Source organism: Scatophagus argus, chromosome 20, assembly GCF_020382885.2.
Source record: "Scatophagus argus isolate fScaArg1 chromosome 20, fScaArg1.pri, whole genome shotgun sequence".
In the NCBI taxonomy this organism is placed as follows: Eukaryota; Metazoa; Chordata; class Actinopteri; family Scatophagidae; genus Scatophagus; species Scatophagus argus.
This window is the reverse complement of record NC_058512.1, coordinates 10,187,636-10,211,988: the sequence shown is the minus strand read 5'-3', so window position 1 is coordinate 10,211,988 and position 24,353 is coordinate 10,187,636. Positions and strand designations below refer to the sequence as shown.

At 40.2% G+C, this 24,353-nt stretch overlaps 1 protein-coding gene across 3 annotated transcripts in view; it reads right to left on the bottom strand.

Annotated features, from left to right (window-relative positions):
* The window catches only part of gnaz (guanine nucleotide binding protein (G protein), alpha z polypeptide), a 29,289-nt gene extending 12,086 nt beyond the window's left edge, over positions 1-17,203 (bottom strand). The window contains exons 1-3 of one of the 3 annotated variants that reach the window (XM_046375501.1): positions 16,861-17,203; positions 7,241-7,343; positions 1,083-2,423 (exon numbers count right to left, since the gene is read on the bottom strand). In XM_046375501.1, coding sequence (XP_046231457.1) covers positions 1,083-1,805 — 723 coding nt within the window. In that variant the 5' untranslated portion in view covers positions 1,806-2,423; positions 7,241-7,343; positions 16,861-17,203. Of the gene's footprint in view, positions 1-1,082; positions 2,424-4,585; positions 5,562-7,240; positions 7,344-16,860 lie in introns of those variants that run through there. The other 2 variants (XM_046375500.1, XM_046375502.1) reach the window with 2 other exon arrangements.
* Positions 17,204-24,353: the final 7,150 nt, after the last annotated feature.

Genomic DNA, 24,353 nt, shown 5'->3' with positions numbered 1-24,353 from the left:
CAATCTTTAAAAGAACTGCTGCAAATATTATGTGTATGATGGAAACAAAAGAAAAACGCAATACATATCTGTAACCACAGTACTGAAGATGGGGGATGTACAGAGAGGAAATGACACAGCAGATCAGGCTTGTGTTTGCTTTGCTTTTCAAACTTTACTTGTTTGGTAGTATTGACCCCCTCACAACATTATGCTTTTATTCACTATATGAAAAACATCTGGTATAGTAAATAATAAGCTGATATTTCACAATTTACTTGTGCAGCTAAAAGTGAATAAATTCAAAGCAGTTGCATGAGTTACAATCTGTGGGCATCTAAAATCAGTTCAGTAAATCACTTAAACTCATCTGTCTCACATGTAGAGTACATGACATATTTCCACCACATTATCTTATATTGTGGTGAGAATTAAAGGTAGCATTTCTCGATACAAATGGTGTAAAAACTTAACATGAGAGAATGTTTGTAAAATTTGTTCTAATTGTATTGATATCTGCCTGTTTTTTCTTCACTTTGTTGTGTTAGGCCTTAATTCAGCTCTGTGATGACAACGCGGTTTTGTTTTGTGCCTGGCTTCATGGTGTTCCTTAAGCATAGCATTTTGCCTGCCCGGTTTTGTTAACTGATAAAAGATTTTGCTGATATTTATTTGAGTTTGTGCTTCTGCCATGAGAACGTAGGTTAAGTAATTAAATGTTTCTTTTTTGGTTGTTTTTACAATTATGAGACTACACAGGGTCTTTTTGAAAATTGACAAGACACTCCATGCCTATGTCGGACTTCCTGCCCAGCTCAATCTGCTCTGTGCAGCTTGATGCACTTCTGTCAGAAATAAACTAGGTGCGTATTTTAAGTGGAGCAGGGCGAAGAGGCGCTTCTGGGACGCTTCTGAAATGCACTGCAGCGCATCTGGTGGAATCACAAGCACTGTCTAGAATGGCTGTGATCTACTCTAGTGCCCGGTGGAATCAAGCCGTTTGCCTGAGTGGCTGCTGTGTGTGGTTGTGCATACATGTGTGCATATGCAGTCATTTAGTGTGGGTGAAAATGTGGGCCCTTTTTAAAACAGATTTTCCTTACCGTCTGGTTGTCCTCATAGAGTTTGAGGTCATAGCCACTTAGCTCGACACAGAAAATGATTGCAGTCACGCCCTCAAAGCAGTGGATCCACTTCTTTCTCTCTGAACGTTGTCCACCCACATCAACCATCTTGAAGGTGAGCTCCTTGAAGGTGAACTTGTTCTCCACAATGCCGGTGGTCATGTCGCGGGAACGCAAAATGTCCTCCACAGTAGGGATATACTCAGGTGCAGAGATGCGGTCCAGGTCATTCAGGTAGTAGGCAGTGTTATCCTCTAAGTGGTACTCATTGGACCGTTGAAAGCACTCCTGGACACCTGAGTCAGCCCACAGACGTTTCATGACCCCTAACAACTCTGGAGTGATCTCCCCTTTGCTCTCTGCCGGCCCTGTGAGTGCAAAGAGCTGCACAGCATCGTAGGCGCGATCAGGATTGTGAAAGTCAATCTTGAGGGTGGTGAGGGCACGGATGATGCGGGTGAGTGAGTCGATAGCATTGTACAGGATGAGGGGCTTGTACTCCTTGCATGCCTCCAGGTTGAAGCCTCCGCTGTGGATGATCTTCATCTGTTTGACAATGGTGCTCTTGCCCGAGTTGCTGGTGCCCAGCAACAATAGCTTGATCTCACGCCGCTGCCGCTGACTCTCTGACCGCAAGTGCCGGTCGATTCGCCTTGAGCGCCGCGCAGCTTCCTTCTCCTCCGAGCTCTGACGACATCCCATGGTCCTCCACCACGTGGTGAGCACAAAGGAACTCGTGCTGCTGCTTTATTGGAACGCAAATTATAATGAAGTGGTGACTGAAAAGGAGTTGGTGGAGGAGTTGGACGGGGTTTTCACTAAAAATGGAACCTGCTAGAGAAGAGGCAGGCAAAACTTCACAACAGACCTATTTAACAATAGATAGGAGAGCCACCATGCAGAGGAGTGACTCAGGAGTATTTCATTCTTTTTTTTCAGGGGCAGTCTGAGAGTCCTGTGTGGGCAGAACCCAGACTTGTGGGATGCCCACACAGCGCCTGGCACTGAGGTTGGACTGCCTGCTGAAGTGAAGGGAGCTGGGGTTCATAGCAGGGGCTCCCCCTGAGGAGAAGCTCTGGAGGACGGCTTGAAAATGTTCAGTGTATGTCAGTAGAGAAAGCGTTTAGGCTTGATGTGTGCGAATAGCAAAACTCCCTCACTCTCCTCCCACATGGCTCTTGCAGTGCTTTGCCCTTGTTTGGCTTCTGCAATCATCTGCCTCAGCTCGATCTTTGGCCTGTTTTTCTTGATCTTCCTGATAAAATCTTTTCTGCTTCTTCTGCGATGCGATATCTCCAGGACAACTGAAGGTCTCTGAGTCTGCCAACACATAAGACAGACAAGAGGTATGAATATGGGTTTTAAGACAAATACAAGCAGTTTCATCATTTTTCATGCAGTCATTAACATCTATGTCAAAGGAATAGTTTTAAAAAGCATGCTTGAGATGAAAAGATTGATGCCACTGTGCATGTGCATGACGTATGGAGCCTAGCTCAGAGGCAGGGGAAACAGGAAACTGTACCTCCAGAGTGTAAACTGCTGACTGCCATCTCTGACACTCACCAATTAACACATATCTTGTTTGTTCAATCCCTATATCAATATATATATATCTATATATAGATATATATCTATATATATATATATATCTATATATAGATATATAGATATATATACTGTAAGGGGTTTTAGATTGCCTGGCTTTTTAAAGCATGTGGTCACCAACTCATACTAGCAACTTGTAGTGGAATTGGAGGTGGATAATTTTTTCACTGGCAAAGGTTAAATAAGCAAGGTATGAAATAGTGAGTTTTGCAGCTACTAGTGAGTAGTAGTATTTAGTTGCTAGTGGTGTTTCCCAAAGTGCTGAAATTTTTACATGAATAAAAAGCTATGGAAAAAAAAAATCCAATTTGATACTCGTTATTCAGCAAATATACAGATTGTAGTGGAAGCAGTGCATACTAACCTGCACCTCCCCATTCAACCACTGCCATGCTACCCTCATCCTGTGTGCACAATGCCTCTTAAGATTTCTGATTCTAACGGTCACACACCCCAGCTCTCTCCGTCTGCAGTCCTGTGTTACCATAGACTCTGAGCCAAAGTAGATCTCGGCCGACCACGCCTACCCATTTAACACCACCGTGCACACACACACATGGACTCATTATATACACAATCAAGGTCAAACATACACATGGAAGCAGGTGGAGAAAAACAAACTCCAATATTTGAAAGGAAATTGATGCAGGATTGAAGTGATAGATGTGTTTACTTGTAACAGATAACATCTTCTGCTATTCACACTACAATGCAGCACCTCTGACTGTCCTCTTTTTGGTCTGCTCAGCAAAACAACATCAGGTGATATACTTATTTACTACAGCAGTGGAAAACAACAGGCTCAAGCCAGCAGGTGCCCTTTATACTTTCATGCCACCGTAAAGCCTCTTCTCCTTTCCCAGACATCTTTGTTTTTATCCTTGAGATTCTACACTGTGATCAGAAAATGAATAAAAATATTTCTGGGAATATTTGGTTTCACTCTGCTCCTTCTTTGATATATCAGCTGTTCAGGAGGCAGCACTTTCACTTGAGGAACACAAACAAAACAACTGAACACAAGTTCAGGGACATGCGTTCAATATAAAATATTGTCTTATAGTATGTGAAAAATTTAAAGCAAAAACAAATTTGGAGCAGTGAATGCCTGTGGGATTCTGTGATAAATAGATGCACATTGAAGCAAGCTGCATGCTATTGGCTGAGTAACAAATGTGAATTCATACTGTGGCCTAGTTTTATCGGTGAAGCTATACTCTGCAAACCTGTCACATAGAGAGGGAGGAGAGAGAGAGAGCATTTCTCAGAGCTCAGTGAGTGAGGTCTACTCTTCAAATGACTGAGAGGACAAACAGAGCAGAACAAAGCCATAACAAAGCATCACAACACAAACAGAGTGGAGCGCATTGTTTCCTGGCTCCAGGCACCTGACTACCCTCTCAAAATGGCATAGCCAGCCAAACCGGTTAATGCACATCACTGATTTTGAGAGCCTATGAAACACATTAAAGCTGTGTGTGAAGTCTTTTCAGTTTTCTGTTTGAGAAATATGCACCACTTGCATTTTCACACTTTTTGAAGTTATACCACTTTAGATAATTGCAAAGGAAGTAGTTCGCTGGCAGTGCAAAATCAGTGTATATTATTATCACATTTAATTCGCATTAATAATATCCCCCATTACACTGCCTTGAATAAATCAGAGTCTGTTGCTTACCTGCATCCTAATAAATAAAGCATAACACAGCAGGATAAAATGCCTGAAACTTAGAAAAACCTCAACAAACGAAAACCAATTAAAGAAGTGCCTATTGGATGAAAACATGCTTATTGTTGTAACAAATTACATAGCCTAAAGTTGAAATATGAGCAACAAATAACTTATTGAAGCCCAGTATAGTAGGATTACTTACGACTTTACACTCAATAAAGATACATTTCCATCCTTAGCTCCTCTGGTAACTCGTATCTATCCTTGTTATGTCAAATCATCTTCAAAAAATGAGCTGTACAAGGTCACCTGTGCTATCACACAGTTGGCTCTGGTATGAAGAAGAGGCGTGTCGGTTTTAGAGTAAGTGAGTGGAGGCAGAGTCATGGGGGCCATAAGAGAGAGGCCAGCATCTCCATGTATCATGTGGGCTGAGGTAACGTGATAGCCAAGATGAGGCCGAATCGCTCTCCCGCTTTTCCTTCACAGCTCCTGTTGCACATTAGCTCTCCTTGCATCACTCTCCCAGGTGCTTAACTTCGATTATTAATTTACCATGCTACAAATAATTACAATCACGCCCTTTATTAGAGATGAGTACATGTAGTCACATTGTCTCTCTGTTGCATAATAGTCTCTGCCTTCCCGCTGCGGCTGTTGAGTCCACAAAAATGCTATTAAAAACTGGGGTCAGTCACATTAGACTGTGTGGTGATTTTAATCCACTAGAGGCTCAATGTTGTCACTGAGAGACTAAAGAGAAGTGCAGTAATCAGTATGTCTTGGTCATTTGGGTAGTCTAACTGCACTCACAGAGATAGAATTCTAAACACATCCAGCGGGTACCAATGTGTTTAAATAGTGGAGACATTTTCTAAATTTGTTACCACTCAACCCTTGAGAAGACAAAAGTGTATTCAAATAACCACAAAAACCTTTAAAAAGAGGTAATAAAAAAGGATCATTTGGTTCTTATACCCTCAGTGAGAGTAAAAGGACAAATGAACTCTGTGATCCAGGCCAGTTCATCCATTCTTTAGCTAATGTAGAGCATTCTGCTTCTTTCTCACAGCGGCTAAGTGAAGAGCTACTGTACAGAAGCGTGTTAAATCCATTATGTGTCATGTGGAATCAATCTCCCTGCACTACTGAAGACACGTGATTTAAATGAAATGAAATTAAACCACAGAGTAAGAAGAGTGAGTGCATTATTTCTATGAATGAAAAGCAAAGGCGATTTAAAAAAAAAAGTTGAAAGGTACAGGTGTGCTTTCAGTAAAGCTGTAATGGTTTATGAATGAGCGTGCAGGTGTGCGTTAGTGCTGTGGTCAGCAGGCTTGCGTTTCGACAGGCACTTGGAAGAGTGCTGCACTTCATATCTTCTGTCAGCACTAAATGGCTGTTGTTTTAAACAGATGATCTGCAAGGCAATTGTTTGACCAGTGCCCATTTACCTTAAAGCTAACTAAAGCAAGAAAATAGCTTATTCATCACAGCTAAGCAGGCCAAGGAATTTTGAACAGCAACCTGAGAACTGACACCCATGCTAGGGAGTAGGCATTCAGTGTTCTCAGTAGAATTATACAGAAAGGCATATGTACTGTGTGGCCAATTTAACCTTGACCATTAAGAACACTATGGTACTAAGGAAATGTGACTCTTTCAGGACTGGACAGTAATTCAAATCGATATGGGCCAGCCTGTTGAACTTTGTGTGCCACCATCAGTTATTGTGTAGTAATGGATGTTAGCATTACATAAAGAAGAATTCCAGCAGTTCCAGCAAAATAACATACAGTGCACACACACACACACACACACACACACACACACACGCCTCACAAGCAGCTGCACAGTGCTCATGATTGCCCATGTAAAGGCAGTTGATATAGTGCCTCCATGACAAAAAAAAAGGTTACTGAAAGATTTAAGGCTGTCTGGTCAGTGTCCATATACAGTGTCAGACTTACTGGACTCTGGAATGGGTGATTTTTACAATAATATCTGAAACCCCCAGGAGTAAAACTGGCTAATCCCCAGATCTGTACTAAGTCCATGCTACTGTGTCGAGATTAAGCAGTTAAAGTGAAACTGTGATCAGACCTTTGAGCCATGTTGGATAACTATGAGCTCTGTGACAACTGTGGAGAACAACTATATACAATTTTCCAGTTCAGAATTCATACTTTTTCTCTTCAAAACTGTTTAGCTGTAATACTTGAGAGGTAATGAAAACTGGTGTATAGGTCTATAGATATCAGAAGATGAAACAAAACAGCCTTGTGAGATTCGTGGGACAGAAAGTTGTCAAGGAGGAGCCAAGAAGGGCCTCTAAGCAAGACAAAAGGCTCTGCTGGAGAGACATTATTAATTTATGTGATGCCACAGCGGCAGTGAATAACCAATGCATTAGTGAGAAAATCTGAGGCGATCAATAGCATGCTTTTCTCAACTACTGTTGTCTTCAACAGCTTATATAGTCCCAACAAGGCTAGACCAGTGAGGACAGAGCTGCCGGAGTTTTACAAAAGTCAGGGAAAGAAATTTGGTTTGACATTGTACAGCTGATGATTGAGTTGGTTTGAACTAAAAGGACAAAAAGGAGTAAATGGAAAGCTTTAATTTCCAAATAAAGGCATATATAATGGAAAATCTGGTGAACTGATGCTGGGGCAGACTAATCCTCTTTCAGATTGACATGACTGTTGGCATTCTTTCCACACAGGGCAGTGATTTGAAATGTACCAGGGAAGAGTAGACCGACGACTTGAGGAGAAACATCATGACTTTCATTCTAAAATGAAATAACATAATATAAATGCAATAAAATGAAGAGCACATGAATAAGGCCATTCACCTTGTGTTGAGGTGGGGGTAGGGCATGACATTCACCGCTTTGTGTAGATCATTTAGTGCTGTGTTGACGTTACTGAGCTACGGCTAGCCCCAGTGCTACACACCTGTTCAAAGTGAAATTTGGACATTAGCATTTCTTTGAGAGGGATGGCAAGTTTAAACTCTGCCGGCGACACTGTTGACAGTTGAAACACACTCTATCACAGTATCACCTGCGGCTTCAAAAACAGTAAACAAAAGAACAGCGCTTCTTTTGAAAGAGCAGATTTTAGTTTCAGTTCAGTGTGCAGACTAAAACAAAAGAAAAAAGAAATCACAAAATCTATTTTATTTTCTGTACTGAATCTTGATAAATGCTGAGACTACTTGGTTGGTCAGTGACAAAGCAATGATAGGCTTGTAATTGCTGAAGGTTTTTAAATATTTATTCAGGAGCAGACATGTTCTAGCAGCTGTTACCTTTTGAAAAAAAAAGGCTCACTAAACACAAATATTCCCATGACTTCCAGTTTTCAGCTCGCACCCGTTGAATTATTATATATTAAATATTATTCTTGATCTCTGTGTGACCGAATGAACAAGGAGAACCACCATTAGATTCCCCTGCAAAAACACTTTACTTCCTGCTTGAACTGAAAACTCATGAAGCACAGAGATAAAATGCTGAATGAATTAAGAACATAAATGACAGTATTTAAACTGATCTAACAGAACAATAAGCCATCAATCATGAAATGAACACACAAGTAAAGATCAGCAACATCAAGCGAAAGCAAGACATTACATGAATTAGAAAGAAATTAGAAAGAAATCCTGGATTTTACCGTTACTCTGAAGGAAAATTCGGTTACAGATTGAAGACATGAGATTTCCATCTTTGCAGCAGCACCGCGCTGAATGATGTGGACCACAACATGTCTGTGGTTGATGGACTACACATGACTCAAATCAAGTCTCAAGTCTCAAACTGAAACTTTAGGCGAAACTGACTTGAGATGCTTAGAAAATATTTTTGAACAAGGCAGACACCCATATGAGTGAAATCTGTTCAAATTATTGATTATAGCCACTTACAGAGTTTTCTTAAATTCTGATGTTTTGTAGCCTATTAAGATGAGCTACTTAGTCAATTTTGTATCGTCTTTAAAGGTATTTCTGATGTTTTCATGTATGACATTATATTTATTTGTATTAGCAACTGGACAACCTCTAAATTGACCGTAGAGCTGAATCAACAACCGTCTGACACATTGTCAACACAACACATACACAAAGAAAGGAAATTATCTCAGGGTTACTGCGTTGGACTCCACTGAGTACATGTACACCTTTTTAAACTGCTGATTCATTGTTTTTTGAACAGTCGTCAGTGTCAATATTGACTAGTTTGATAGAGTGTGAACTAACATATGAAGAACAGACATAAGCCCGGAATTCATTTATTTGAATTTATATCAAAGTTGTTAGAGGGTAAATGTCATGTAATTCCAGCTGACAGATTCTGAGATAAAATGGACAGGGTCAGTGTGAGATATGTCTAACATTTTAGCCACATACATCTATTTGTGTTCTAACTTTTTAAAAGGCTTCCACTGAGATTCAGAATAACCTGGTCACTTTTCTTAAAAGAATTAAAACTTAAAATTTTTGTGTGAGTTTACTGTCAAATTGTGTTAAATCCAGTCTACTTAGGCGTACTGCTCGAGAGTAGAACTGAGAGGACTCAGTTCAGTTAGAGCTACTGGAAAGAGCACTGAACATTTCTGGTGAGGTTTCCAAGAACTCTAACATCTAGCAGCTAATACTGTGCAACATAGTTTCTGATAAGATGAAGGTGACTGCCTTGGTGATTATAATCTTAATCTGTCAAAATCCTTCTGAAACCATAAATGAATCAAAAAATGGCTGTTGTCCTTTAGCTCCTCCCCGTATGCCTGATAATCTTTTTACCACACTGTATTTACTGTATTATGAGATGTAGAAAGGTCCCTGGCTGGGGTTTTTGTTGCCTGTGAAACTTTCCCAGTGTCTTTGTGGCTTTCCTCCGGGGGCTCCAGCTTCCTCACTAAATCCAAAGACATGCAGTTTATGTTAATTGGGTTTAGATTTTCCCTATCAATGTATTTGTATTTGTGTTTCGTGTGCAATTCACAGTCTGGACTGCACCTATAACATTGTGGAATCTGGGAACACAATCATGCAGTCAATTTCATGCTCCTGGCAACAGAATGTAGATCAATGTTACCCCGATGCCCACTGCTAAAATTAGATCCTGTGCATGACACAGTATCGTGTAATGCTTTTGAAAACATGTACTGTGAGACTTGTTGCTCCACCTGAACAAAATGCATATTTCAGCCGACTGAAATAAAAGTCTTGCGACATACAAGGCCTACGTCTGTTTGATGAGTCAGAGCTTCGTTGTCGCCCCATATACGTCAGAATCACAAGAGATATAGGTTGCAGGTTTGCAACACTTGATCCACAAAAGAACTGGATCCAAACTTCATTTTCCTACAATAATTTCTATTTCATAGTGAAAATCGTACAAGCAGTGGACCTTGTCATTCAGATGGAGCCAGGATACCTAATTAACCACATTAATACAGTGAAGACACATTTAAGTAGGCTGTCAAGGAGTCTCAAGACTGAGCCTGGCAGGAACTGTGTGTCTAGGATTTCTTTACAAGAATCCTTCTGGGGGATGTTTCTGAAAGCCTCTAATGTCACGTTGCACCTTTGCTTCAAAATCATACATCAGGTAACATTGTGACTAATGGCTTTCCCAGAATTCTTGTCAGAGCTTCAGTGTATATTGTCAGTATGGTCAGAGATCATCAGAAGTTTCTTTCGTTTTTTTTGTCCTTGGAGTAAAGCTGTTGCGTGAGCTAAAATTCTCTGAGCTTTTTGTATCTAAATGAAAAATACTAAGGAAAATACTAATTTTAAAAAAACATCAGTGCCAAGCATCAAAATGGAGACAGACAATGTTAATGTTAATACAGAATATTAGCACAACAGTAACATCTCCCTCTGATTATTATAATTGCCATCATTATTATTATAATAATCATTCCCCTACTACTAATTAATAACAATACCTGGCTACTGCCACTACCAGTACTGTTAAGCTGCTGCAATAACAAAAGGAACCACATTTTTAAAGCCTACTGAGCAACACAGTGACCTAACCTACAAACAGATGACGGCTTTACTTTCCATGTTGTACAGCATCACTGTTCCTATAGTTACAAACCACACAAAAGTTCAGATTGCACAGCATATATCACGATGCATCAAAGTAATGAGTACTAGCTAAAGAGAGGAGGACAGGACATGGCAAAGCACGGCAGAAAAAAATAAATAATGTTAATAAGTTCCACTTCTCTTTCATCATAAAATACGTGGAGCCACGCTGAAGCCTAATGGGACTGGTGGTAATTATATAAAACAACATAAATATGGTTTTATATACATACATTGAATTGGCAGGCCCATAAACAGAGCAGCCCACTGGGATTCTGCCTGGTTTGCCTGATGGCCAGTTTAAGCCTGTACCTATTCATTATGAATCATCTGGGAGTTGAAGCTGAATTCAGTATAAGCTTGTAAACTGAATCATCTGTCATTGCCCTTATCGGAAATTGTCATTTGCAATATAATATTCAAACCTAGTTATTGTAAACTCCTAATTTATTTCTCACAATTGTTTCTTCAACATGTCGTGTTATCACTCTCTGACGTGCTGTCCTAAATGCAGACTTCAGAGAAAGATGCCAGTAAACTGTACACATGTGAGGACACTACTCATTCATTATGGAAAACAATGATGAGCAGTGTCCTCCTTTCTGCTCCCCCAAAACAGTGGGCCGTTTAGAGGGTGAAGGCAGGATGGGGGTGAAGTCTCTGTATGCTCGACGCTTTTTCGTGATAATGATCTGTTTAACGTTGCTGATCTCGATGGCTGTGTTCCCCCTTCTCCAATCCAGCGGGTCACACTGAGTCACAAGGCCAGCCAGCGATGACAATGGCATGTTTGTGCACAAGCTGAGCTATGAGCAGGCTGTCTGATGTGAAGGGATAAGATGACACAAGGTGGACGCTAGAGTCTGGTGTGCGAGTGTGTGAGCACATGCATGAGCCTTTGGATCTGCCTGTTATACATCTGCTCTTGGTGCACACATATATTTTTATAAAGAGAACTTCTCTCTATTGTCTGTGTCATGTAGATTAAAACAATTCAGGTTAAATAAGCATCGTGATCATGACAAATACTTTACGAAACGGAAGGAAATTGCAGGCAACGGACACTTTCAGGCATCTACAACCCACAGACGTTATCTGCAGTATTTGATTTGAAAACTGGAACAGGAACAGGAACAGGAAAAAAACAAAAACATCTGACACACATGCAACAATATAAGAACCACAAACTCACTGAATCAGCACTATGAAATAAATGCTGTAGGGACAATGGGAAGTGAAATAGATGTAAAAAGAAATAATAAGCAATACAGTATTCAACATGTTGCAGTGATATGTCTGCCCCTGCAGAGACTTTGCACCAAATGATGAAATCATCTTCCCAAGAAGCCAGACCTATATTTCAGTTAAATTATGTATAATCTTGCTTTATTGCCGAGCCCCAACAGATGTCAACTAACAATGCCAGCACACTTCAACTGCTTGCATTGTCTTAACAGGAAGAATGTGAGTGGAGAAGAGAGATATTAGAAAAATGAGATGAGACAAAATGTCACCTGTTACGAATATACTGTATGTTAAATGTTATATTACTTTGCACAAACACTATTCCATGATTTACCGTTAAAAAAAACACAGCCTGCTTATTGTGAAAGCAAAAAGGAAGGATACCAGTAGACTGTAGAGGTCACTGATACCACCATCTTCACTTCACTTTCAGATTTTTTCCCAGAAAAATGAGACCTGCATGCCTTCATCAAGACAAGCTAAGTGTTGTGCTGTAAACTTTTTTTTTTTTTTTTAACTATATTCCTAAAAGCCTGCATTAATCTCACAGAATGCAGCACATACTGCATGTGGGTTCATACGAGCATCCACGCGTGCATGCTTTACACACACACTCCTTTCATTTCTTTCAGTGCAGACCAACATCTCTCACCAGTGGATTGTAGGCCATACACTCCCTCATCACCCCCCCCTCCCCTCTTGTCCACCTCCTTGTTGTCATATGACCGCTGTTATGTGTGTGCAATGGAACACAAAGTTGCTCTGTTTGTCCCTTCTGCTCTGCCTTCTCACATTTGAGTGCTGGAAGTAAGGCCCTCTCACTCGCCTGGCCTCGGGAAAACAGACAAGCCCCTGTATGTGGCCACTAGCAAAGACTAGAAAGGAGGGCAAAGATAAAAAAATAAAAAGTGATGAATTGAGCTAATGTTATTTTATGTAATACCAAAAAATAACTTACTCCTCACAGAGTCCCTCCCTAAGATTTTGTTTGATTCAACTGATAGCTGTCCTCACAGAGGATTTAATTTTAAAAATATAATATGTAAGATTTCTTAAAAAGGCCAATAACAGCTGAGTTGCTTTGCTGAGTTGTGTACTTAACTCAAATGTTTGCGACAACGTTCAAACCTGGAGAAAGCGAAAATTTTATTGACATTGCGTTTCATTTGCTTGCCTGTCAGTGTTGCCATATCTCTATCTCTAGTTGTTACAACTTCACAGGAAACACCACATGATACATCAGAAAGTGAGGAAGGAAGTCTGCTAACTGGCTATCTAACCACTCCATTGTTAAATATTGCTTGTATTACTACTCGTGTTGAAACGTGATTTTTTCATCGCTGCACGTTCTGTAGTCGAAGCTGTCCCTGTAAAGCACAATCAAACAACATTACTGATTTACACTGAGACATCCAATGAGGAGCTGTCAGTGTCTCCCTGCAACAAATTCACATTGTCAGTAGAAACACTTTGTATACAGAGAGATAACGCCGGTCTGACTATGCATTTACCACACTGGTGTGGTTTTAAAAGTATGCTTGTGGCAAAGACTTATGCAGGATGCATTATACATCATTAGAAGTTTTACTGCACTCGCCCTGGATGGAAATCATACACGAAATGATTTGAAATATACTGCATACCATCTCATACAACTTTTTTCTGCCACATAGCATAATGTTTCATTAACAGCATAGTATTTGCGACACAGTAATCCAGTATAGACCTAATTTATTGATATAATATTTCAAAATTGATCAAGATTGCTACAGTGTGCTACCATAACAAATAATATACAAATGAATGGCTCACACGCTCCAATATCCATGTGTTTTATGCACTAATTTATGTTTCATTAAAGTCTATATTGGAATTCTGCAGTGTGCATGATGACCATTAATTTATTTCTTTTGACTCAGCACCTGCCTGCTTACACTTGTATACTGTGACAAGTAGCTCATGCCAGCCACCAAGCTAATGTATACTATCACGTTACAACATTACAACAATGTTCAGTGTGCTCACAAACTTATTGTCAGCGTGACTATTTTGACCATGCGTAACAGCACTGGGCATCAACTCATCTAATGGTAATTTAGCAAGTTAGAGTTACCGCTACTTCATTAAAGAAATTAACCCAACCTGCAGTCCTACGCTACTTTACAACATCATCAAACTGTTACTGTTTTGATTGAGAGACTACTAGCAGCAGAAATTACATACGGTGGATTTAGGTGATTAGTCCTCTCTACATCTGCGCTTGTCTAAAAGAAACACCGTCTTACAGTAGTTTGTGTGGAGATGACACTTTGTCCTCATACCTGGCAAGGATTAAAGACCCAAAACAAACACAAATGCTGAGCCAGCTGAATCAGAGCAATGCCCTGTCTGAACATACAGAGTGACAAGGCAGCTGGGAAGCCTGAACTTTATGGACACATGCTTCCTTTATGTTTTTGTAGGTTATCTCATAACCTCTACATGGTGTTTAGGATCAATTTTCACGTTAATTCTCGTCACCACTAAAGCAAATGTATGAGACTTGTGTGGTGATTCTGCTACTCCCTCTCCAGGAAATACATGACATCTTACATTAATCATTTTATTAAGTAGGCTGCTGAGGGAACAAGGCTGGGCTCCCTTGGTGCTTAACTGTCACAGAGCTGAGTTTAATTGTCCAAGTCGGCGGTCTGTTCACCTACAAGGTTAAAGATGGCTAAAAGTGAGCCGAACGGTGACATTGGCCTCCTCAATGTAAGAGCTGTCACCTCAACAGCCACTGTCACTTTAAAACCAAGTCTGTCCCTGCTGTCCCTTGCCATTATGTCACCCAGTGGAGTGGATGAAGCAAATAACAAAAGAGGTGGAAGGAGGTCAACTCAGCATAGGTTTTGTTACACTATTGCTCTCGTTTTGATATGTATAAAGGTCACTTGAGGAGCAGCATACTGTTTACTACCATTTAAACAAAGAGAGAAATAAAACAGTAAAGCTTGGAATGCTTAATTTATGTGATGTGTATTCCACTCATTTAAGAATTCATGCTGAGATTTATGTGTCGGCTTAACAAAGATAATCAAAATAAGATCATTTCTATTTCTTCCAATGTTATGCTCAAACAGTCTACATAAGGGTATGATGACATTTTTCAGTGTTTATGTGTGTGTTTGTGTGTGAAACTTGGTGAAGGCCCATTATGTAAGAATGTGATTAACGTTTTTCGCACTGGACATCATTCACTTCAGTGAATGTGACCTTGGTTGGTCTAATAATGGTTGCCAATCAGTGACTGAGACTGTAGCTGATATTGAGAGGTGAAATCACAACTGAACAAAACTATTCAAGACACAATTGTGGGTACACGACGTGGACAGCAAGACATCGTAGTGTTTGTATATAAACATTTGCTGTTGTTCACCCAGTTCTGATTCAAGCTGTATTTTTTCCACCTGCCACTAACTGACATGGCAGAAACGTGACCTTAACCTGCATTTTCTCTTCAGATGGCATCATGAAGAATTAAGTATCTGCAGATTTGCCACCTTAAATCACAACTCAGAGCTCTTGAGTTTTTAATGAAACCAGCATTGCTTTTGGTCATTGTTGAAAAACTCACAGATAACAAGAGATGAAAAGAAACATGATACACATGCATATTAGCTAATGGTGAGTCCAAAATGTAGAGCATTTTCTTGTGGGGGAAGAATAAGTTCAACTTGCAGCTACCCACAAAGGTTTATACCCAATCTGTCAGCATTATGCTGTGACAGCGATCAATATTCCTATGCTGTTCTTCTCACAAACCTCAATCGGGCAACATTACACTGGGTTCAGCATAAGTATCAATCTAATATTCCTGATCCATTTTGGTACCAGTAGTGCTCCAGAGATAAAGGCTTGGTGGAATTTATCCACCATCTTTGCCTTGATGCATGGATGTCTGAGGGCCTCGATGAGAGCTGCTACTGGTGGAACTATCACAGACACATCCAGTATTTCTTCTTCTTTCTGTATCACATGCTAAGAAAAGCATGTCTTTCTATCACCATGAAATAATGCCCCCCCCCATCCAGTCTGTTCCAAATCTTCTCTTTCCTTCATTCTGTCTCTTGCTCTCTGCTGCATCAACCTCCGCCCCTCTGCCCCATCTGCCTCAAACCCCCCCCAGCCCCTCGACCCCTCCCTGCACTGGTTCTCTCTCTCTCTCTCAAGTATGTAACACACATACAGTACACACAAATACACATGCTCTCCGGATGCTACACAACCAATCCCAACCCCCATTGAAAAAAATGACAGTGATGATCTGTTGAAAATATGGAAGATGAAACAGAAAATGTCACAAATCAACCTGTTTTGCCAGCTGAGTAACAAACACACTCTGCTGTCTTCCTCTTTCCCCCCCTCTCGCCATTAAGATTTACATTCATAAACACAGAGAAACCACCACACACAAATGAACTATGATTATTAATGAATGTCGAAGTAATTTTTCCTCAGTAGAACAGCAGACAGTTAGCTCCACTGTCAGGCCACAATTTGGCCGCTTATCCCAGTGCCCGCAGAGCCAAGCTCCATGGGATTTGCACACCTCCCACTGCAAATTCACATTGAATGTCTCGTAAAGTTGTAAGTAATGAACACCTGATCGTGTGCGGTGGTGTTTTTACTCTCTCATTTCCCCTCTTTTCATTGCAAAGCTTATGGCCTGGACAAAGCACAGAGACATGCACATGAACACACACACACACAAACACACACAGACCTTTGATGCATCTTTCACTTGTCCTACATACAGTAATTACATGAACTAAGCGCCGCTTTCCGATTAAAGTGTTCTGTAAGAATCGAAGAGATGCTCTGGGGAGATGATGAGTCAAATTGCAAGCAGAGGATAGCAGCGTCCGTTGGCACAGAGCTAGCAGGGTGGAGGAGGGGACTGGACAAGGCTGCCTGCCTTGGTGCCATCTCTGAACATCACCTTCCCCATTTTATCAGGAAAACACACTTGCCCTATGCAGAACGCCTGTAATGAAAAAGCATCTTGCTCCTCCTCTGTACCCAAAGCAAGCCAGCTTTGAGGTGATTAGAAAAAAAGCTGTGTGTCTATATGAGAGTAGTCAGGCTTACCGTGTTCACAAGCCAGCATCCATTTATAAGGGACACTGCAGACAAGCCTTTGCAGGGAGAGAAAGGCTGTGTGCAATCCACCCTTAGTCCTGCTGCTTCATCTTCATATCTTCCTCATGTTCACAGAGTTACAAACACTCACGTACATCTCTCTCTCTCTCTCTCTCTCTCTCTCTCTCTCTCTCTTTCAGTGCTCCTCTTTCTCTGTCTTATTAACGTCTGTGTTCTATATCCTCTCTTGTTTGCTCCAAGGCAGTTGAGACACTGCAGCGATGGGGGTGGAGGGCGTGTATATATGTGTGCGTGTGTTCGAGTGTGTCAGAGACAGAGAGGCAGAGAGAGGCAGCGCAGGACAGAAATGGAGGGAGGAGTCAGCAGGGATAGAGAGAAGGGGGAAATGGTCAGGATTAAATCATGAGAGTAAAAGAGAGAGAGAGAGAGAGAGAGAGAAACAAGCTTTGATGGGGGCAGATACAGCATCCAGTGTATCTTTATTTCATGCTATAATGATAAAATATACATTGGCCATTAAGGAATCTGAGCCCTGAGATGAGACCAGGAGTAGATCTGTTTCCTGAGGAATTATATGCTTGCTGACAGGCCAGCAGCAGGATTGGTTGTGATTTCATTGATGACTGAAAAAACATACAAGATAGGGAGCAAGGGAGGAGGAGGGGACTGGAGAGAAGAGGAGAGGAAGGGAGGGGAGGGGAGAAATGACGACAAAGGAATGGGAGGGGGATTGGACGATGGTGTAATGTGCTGTTTCCGTGCCAACTGTTTCTGTGACAGTGGGACCACTTCCTTTATTGCTATTGGCTATAACCAAGAATTGATAGAGGCTCGGGCAAATGAGGCAGCAAGCCACAGGCTGAGAATGGGTCGTTCTTTTTCATGTGTTTCTTCCACTTCTGGTTAATCTATGGGAACAGTAAAAAAAAAGAAAAGAAAAGAAAAAAAGGAAAAAAGAATGTGTTTCGCTTGACTGCAGCCACAGAAAACACATGCATGAACAGACAGAAAGGCAGTGATGACAGCGCTGGAGCATGATGTGAATTATCGCTTTGTCATTTGTCATTATGGATGCCACCAGTGTGTAAAAAGACTCCTCCCCTCTTCCTCACACACACACACACACACTGTCCAGCAGGAAAAAATCCCCATATCAGGTTGCTCAGGGTATGTAGTGTAATGTAATTGCCTGGACACCAACCCTGGTGTCATGAACTGTGAGATAATTAATCGGCTATAGGCCAGTGAGAGTGCTCATCCGGTGGGGGTGAACAATTTTGCCTGTCCCTGACCTTTCATCTGGCCCTTTTAATCTGGACTGGAAGGCAGGTATTGTCACCTTTTCTCCTCCTTGTAACTGTCTCCTACCACTGTGTCTCTTTATCCCTATCACCCCGTTCAGTATATATCATTAATTACTGCCTCCATTTTAATGTGAAAGCCCTTCTTCTTTAGCGGTTTAACACTGCAGAAATGTCTCATTTCTCGGTTTTCGGCAAATTCGTTAGAAACAGAAACCAGTGGAGCGATAAAATAATTCAGGCATATGAAACCGACACCTGCCACAAAAACCACCAAAAATCCACACTGGGATGTCCCTATCCATTTCAGTCTCATTTACACAGAAGGACGCACGTTTTCAAGGCCTTTTTGGTACAGCAAAGAAGTGGAAAGTTCCTGTTCAGACAAGACAAACATACAAAAGCCCTGGCTCTAAACTTGGTTGTTTCCCTTTAGGCTCAACAGCTGTTGTTGACATCTCACCTTAAAATGTCAAAACTGTCATGATCTAACTGACCTCAAATTAGACAGATCCCCAAGCGTGACAGAAACATTAACACTGTGCATGTTTTGATGTATTTGAATGCAAAAGGTTTCAATCTCTGTCCTGAAGGAGAAGATATTGCACGGAAATTCACAATCAGTCATTTACTGATGATCATATGATGATATGTCTACTTTTGATAACCACTTTGAAAGGTTTTCACAGCATCTTAGCTTTTTTGGTAGCTCTCTCACAGATCTTGATTTTGGTCTCCTATTACTTTAAACATACTATCTTTTGTCATTTGGCAACCTTAAAAACATGTTATAGTTCTACATTTATGTTACCATAATTACAGTCAGTCTTTTCTGTTCGCACAACTGCACCAGCAAGACAAATGAAGCAACTTAAGAACAAAAGATCATCCCCCCTGTTCAGCAGCTCTGCACTGGTTTCCTGTTGATTGATTTGAATATTTCACCAGTAAAGCGCAGCAGGGTTTGTGTCCCAGCTACATATCAGACCTAATAAACAAAGCTATTGCAGAAATTACAGCTCTTGCTGAACACAAGAGCTGCCACAATGTCCAGCCAGAAAAGTTAAAGCTGCTAAAAATTGTCTTTTAAATCACTCCAAAGGATATGCTATACAGAAAAGTCAGTATTTCTTCTTCTACTTTATAGTCTATTGATTTATTTGTTTTGTAAATCACTTCACTGACTTTATTCTCTCTTCTGTTTCTCAAGATATTCTCTGCCAATGCCTTATGATCCCTCTGTCTCCAACATTTTTCCATCCCTCTCACTCTCCATAGCCCTCACTATCCCTTTTTGTCTCTCCCAGATTGTCTCCGTGCCTCTCCCAGCTTCCTGTCTCCCTAATCCTTAATCCTGTGGAAATCGGTCAGGCAGAATGAGCCAGCTTTGATCAGACTCTCATATCAGGCGTGCTAACAGTGTCAGCACACCCGGATCCCACAGAACCCTGGAGCCCAGGGGAAGAGCTTCAAACAGGCAGTCACCCACTGACTCTGCTTGAGAGGAAGGGGAAAGTGAGGCTGCAGAGTTCCTGTCTCAACTGCCAGCTACAGACTCTGGCATCAGTCCTCCCTTTTGTAATTTATCAAACATTTGCATCATGATTTGACGCCATTTGTCTGCAACTGCCATTGCTTGTGGCTTTTTTTCTGCACAAAACTTTGTGTGGGAAAAGAGATCAGCAGCCATTTGCAAATGAGAGCAGTGTGCAGTACAGATATGTGAAAGTCATGGAATCTGTGTCACTGGTGTTGCTTTGGCATTGTGATCCACAGCTGACGATAATACTTGCCTGAGTGGGAGGCCTGTCATAAAACACCTGGTGATCTTGTGGCACAAATTGACCATGCAGGAAAATTAGCCTTCTGTAAAGGTCAGCTTTTTCACCGAGCATTTGAGAAAAAAACAAACAAATTGAATTGTGCCAAAGGGATTCCTGGTTTATGCTGATATTTTCATCCCTCCTACCCTGAAGATATGTTTGAAATTGTCATTGCAAATAAAACCTGAACGCACCTGCTGCATTCACTTCAGATTTGTGACCGAAGGGGGCTACCTTTGTAAAACATGCATTTATTGAGTGAAATAAATGTCATAAGGTGCATAAGTGTAACAATGCAAATACTGGAACGACAACAAATCATCACTGCACTCTTAGTAATTTATTGGGCACAGCCTGTAACTATTCTAACTGGATAGGTTTTCCTACATTGTTAGATTAGGATCATGTTCAAAGAGCCTACAACATTTTTCTTCTGACAACCACATGACCTGAAGGTTGGAACTCTCTTCAGATCTACAATAAGACTGACAGTGTGCTCAGCCTGCCTGTTTAATCAGTTCAGAAGTGTAATCAGAAACTTCAAATCAACTAGAGAGATGAAGCATTTAGCAGTCTGTGTACAGGATGTGCAACATTTTATCTGTGAACACCTGCAATAATGAGCTCCGTTCTTCAACGCAAGACAAGAATCTTTTTGGTGATAATATCACTGTGTTCACAATCCTCTTTCATAAAATGTTTGAGTCAAGTATAGATTTTGCAAAGTAACTGATGTGCTGCAAGTCTGCATCAATTACAGCACCAACATGAAAAGATTAAGATAAAACCATATAGTAAGAAGGGAATATAGTAAGAAGAAGTGTAAATGCTGGAAAATTCAAACAATAATCTTTGTAGCACTCTGCATGAGTGAGTTGAGTTTGCTCCTCCATATAGCCAGTCCAACTTTCTTAAAGTAAAGGCTGACATCTAGTGGTCAGGCTCGTATACTACACTGTTAAGAGGTGCTGAGTATTTGGACACACTTTTTAAAATATTTGGTATAAGCCTAAAATGATGTGCAAGAATGCACATAATGTAAAATGTATTTTTTGATAATTCTTTCAACTCAACATCAAATTAAGGTTTATCATTGTGCTAAAACTGAGTTTGAAAGTGAAAGACTTGTGGACAGTGGTTTCTTTATCGAAAGGTAACAATGGATGCAGTAGTTTGTCAAAAATGCAGTATTCAGATGGTTTAAGTGGATCATATACTTACTGGGTACTCCTCTGTGCTTAACTTTATTGTGCTCTAACACACAGCAGGGAGCCGGCTAATTTACGCTTATCTCATTTTTACAGCTTTTTGATTTACACTCGCGTTATGAGCAACAGCTTGCTGCTGAAATCTGTGCACAACAAATTAAAGAGTTTTTAAAGTGAATATCAGCCACTTGGAGCCAATGATTAAAGCATCTTGTCTGTAATCAAGATTTGATTAACAAATTTTACACCTTGTTTTCTTTGTTTACTAATCTAAGCCATAGTTAGCAGGATAGTTTTTCAGCTGTAATCCTTCAGTCTTCTGTATTTAGTTTGGAATATCAGTTAGTTTTTAAATTACTGGTGATTTCAGATTTGTGGTTGCCTTTTCTTACATCTTCTCCTGCCTCTACAAACAGTTTTTCTAAGCTAAGTTTTGCAGTTACCGCTGCAATAAGTACTCCTACCTGGCATCTTTATCATTTTGTATTCTATTCGTAAAGTTTTGAGTTATAAGAAAGCATGTCTACCCAACACAGACAAGTGCTCACAACATTGCGGTTAGCATGTGCTCTGTGATATCATAAGTTAATATTAACATTAGTCCATATATGCAGTTAAGCAGCATAATACATTTAAGCAGTTATTATTCTAAATGTCACAGAACAATTAGCTGTTGTTTTCTTTACTTCTTGCCTAAGTGTTGCACATTAGCTTCCTGTTCATCCCTGTTTAGGTGCACTGAGGTGAGTGCAGGTTGATAGATGCTGCACAGGAACCTTATTTGCCCTTGAATAAAAAAGGCTGCTGATTGATGCTGCTCCTGCATCTTGTGAATATGTGGCTCTGTTGCTGAGAACAGATTGTACATAATCTGTAAGAAAATCAGCTCTTTGCAGACTTTGGTAATCCCTACACTCTTTGGCTAAAGGGAATCCTGTTGACCCCTTTTTAAACCCTGATGCCATCTTTATCTGTAGGAAATACACTGTCTTGTCTGGCATCAGCTAAGCCCTAATAGGAGAGTTTTCCGTTGTTAAGCACAATTACTCCTTCCGCTGGACTTGAATCAGTATGCAAAATCCTCAGATCAATACACATATTTAACAGTGGAGATGTCGGAAAATAAAAACAGAGCTTTCCTGCACTTTACCCAAAAGAGTTAAAGCAAGGCATCTGGACTTGTGAAGATAGGCTTGAAGACGTTTCGCTGCTCATCCAAGCAGCTTCATCAGTTCTGAAAAAACTGACTGGTGGGGAACAAATATATACCCTTCAGTGGGAGTGACTAAGGGAAACTAACTAAAACAAAGGATCAAATAGCCCTGCAGATTGGTCTATGGGCCTGTCTGACGACTGGCTATCTGAGGCTAACGACTGGCTAGTGGCTATGGGAATGTTAATGAGTTTGGGTATGACCGGTTAACGACCTATTGTTGTTATGGTTGTGTGTGAATTGGAGTGAAACTTCTTAGGAATGGAAGGGAGGACAGCATTGTAAGTGCAAGAGAGATGATGTCTAAGTCCAATCTAATCTTTCTCTTTTTAATTTAGGCTTAATCAGAATGGGAAAGTAAAAGCTTTACAGTGTCATGTCACAATGTCCAACACAAGTCATGAATTATACAAATATCTCACGTAATGGTCAATTTTCAATAAGGGGCAAATAATCACAAATGATTTATGGCAATCTTGTACGTTCACATGGATTTCACAGCCCAACCAAGAGTCTATATTGTTTTGTTACTCTCGCTGAACAACAACTTTCAGAGCAGTCACGTCTACGCCACACCAGATCAGGACTTCAGGATTGAAAATACCTAAAAATGTTGTGTAAAAATAGTTTTGGATTTGCAGCTAAATTTGAAGGTGAGCACTGAAACTTGTGGATCCTTAACCTAACTTGGAAATGCGTACACCAATGTGTAATGTGTATGATAGTCCATGATTCATTCAATTTAAAAGCCAAGTCAAGTCAGCATTTAAGTATCTAAATGCATATCTCACATCATGTCATATTACGCAGTCACAAGTTTCAGTACTCATTTTCATTTGTGAATACATTGTACACTCACAATTGTCTTATGACCTTGTTTCAATAAATGACTCAGCTGTGCTTTTTATTCGTCTGGCCTTTGTAGTATAAACTATGACATTTTGACAAGCACCACTGCCTCACAGGCTCATGCATTTCTTGCACTGTTTTTTTATTGACACACCAAAATAAATTGCTATTGAATGTGCAACATTGAACAAATCCATCCTTCACTTGGTCTAACCTTACATGTGTCCATCTGAGCATCAGTTTGTGTATTTACTCACCCAAAGCAGGATGCCACACGAGATCAAAATTTCCCTTTGACCAAGCATGACAATGTGTCTCAAAAACAGTTGAATTACATGTGATTTTCTGTCGATATTCATGGGCTTTAGAGAGTGAATTCTGCTGTATGTATTTTAATAATTTTAATAATTCGTGGCTACTTGATTGGATCTCTTGTGTCACGATCACACAGACATTTCAAACTGACCACAAGAAATCGAACTGACAGACAGAGATGGAAGAAGTACACAGATGTACAAAAGCAAAAGTAGCAATACCACAGTGTACAAATACAATAAGTAAAAAACTTGTATTTAAATTTTTACTGAAGTAAAATAATAAAAGCGTTAGGATCAATATATACTTAAAGTAAAAGTACTCAATATGCAAAATGAAATATTATCAAGTAATGTTTATTATACTGGCAAAAAACAATTATTGATGCCTAATCACTTCATTGCCTTGATGCTAAAGTTAGTAAAAGTGCCTTAACTACTTTATATAATTGATCAGTCGGGGAGCTTGCAAATTTCTACCTAGGGTTTAATAAAGTTTTATCCTAATCTATAATATTACATCAAAATGTATTTGCTGATTATTGTCTCCTCTGGTTTTCTTCTCTCATTTAACCTTCTCTTCTCCAGTCCTCTGTCCTCCTCTTCTTTTCGAAGAAGAACACCTTACAAAAATGACCACATCTGACAGCGATACAGCCTATGTAACACTAATTACGTTTTAGTTTTCCATTTTCCATGCATTTAAAAGTAATATTGAGACAGTGCAGTGTTTGACAATATAGTTTATAATGACTGCATTGTTTTATACACAT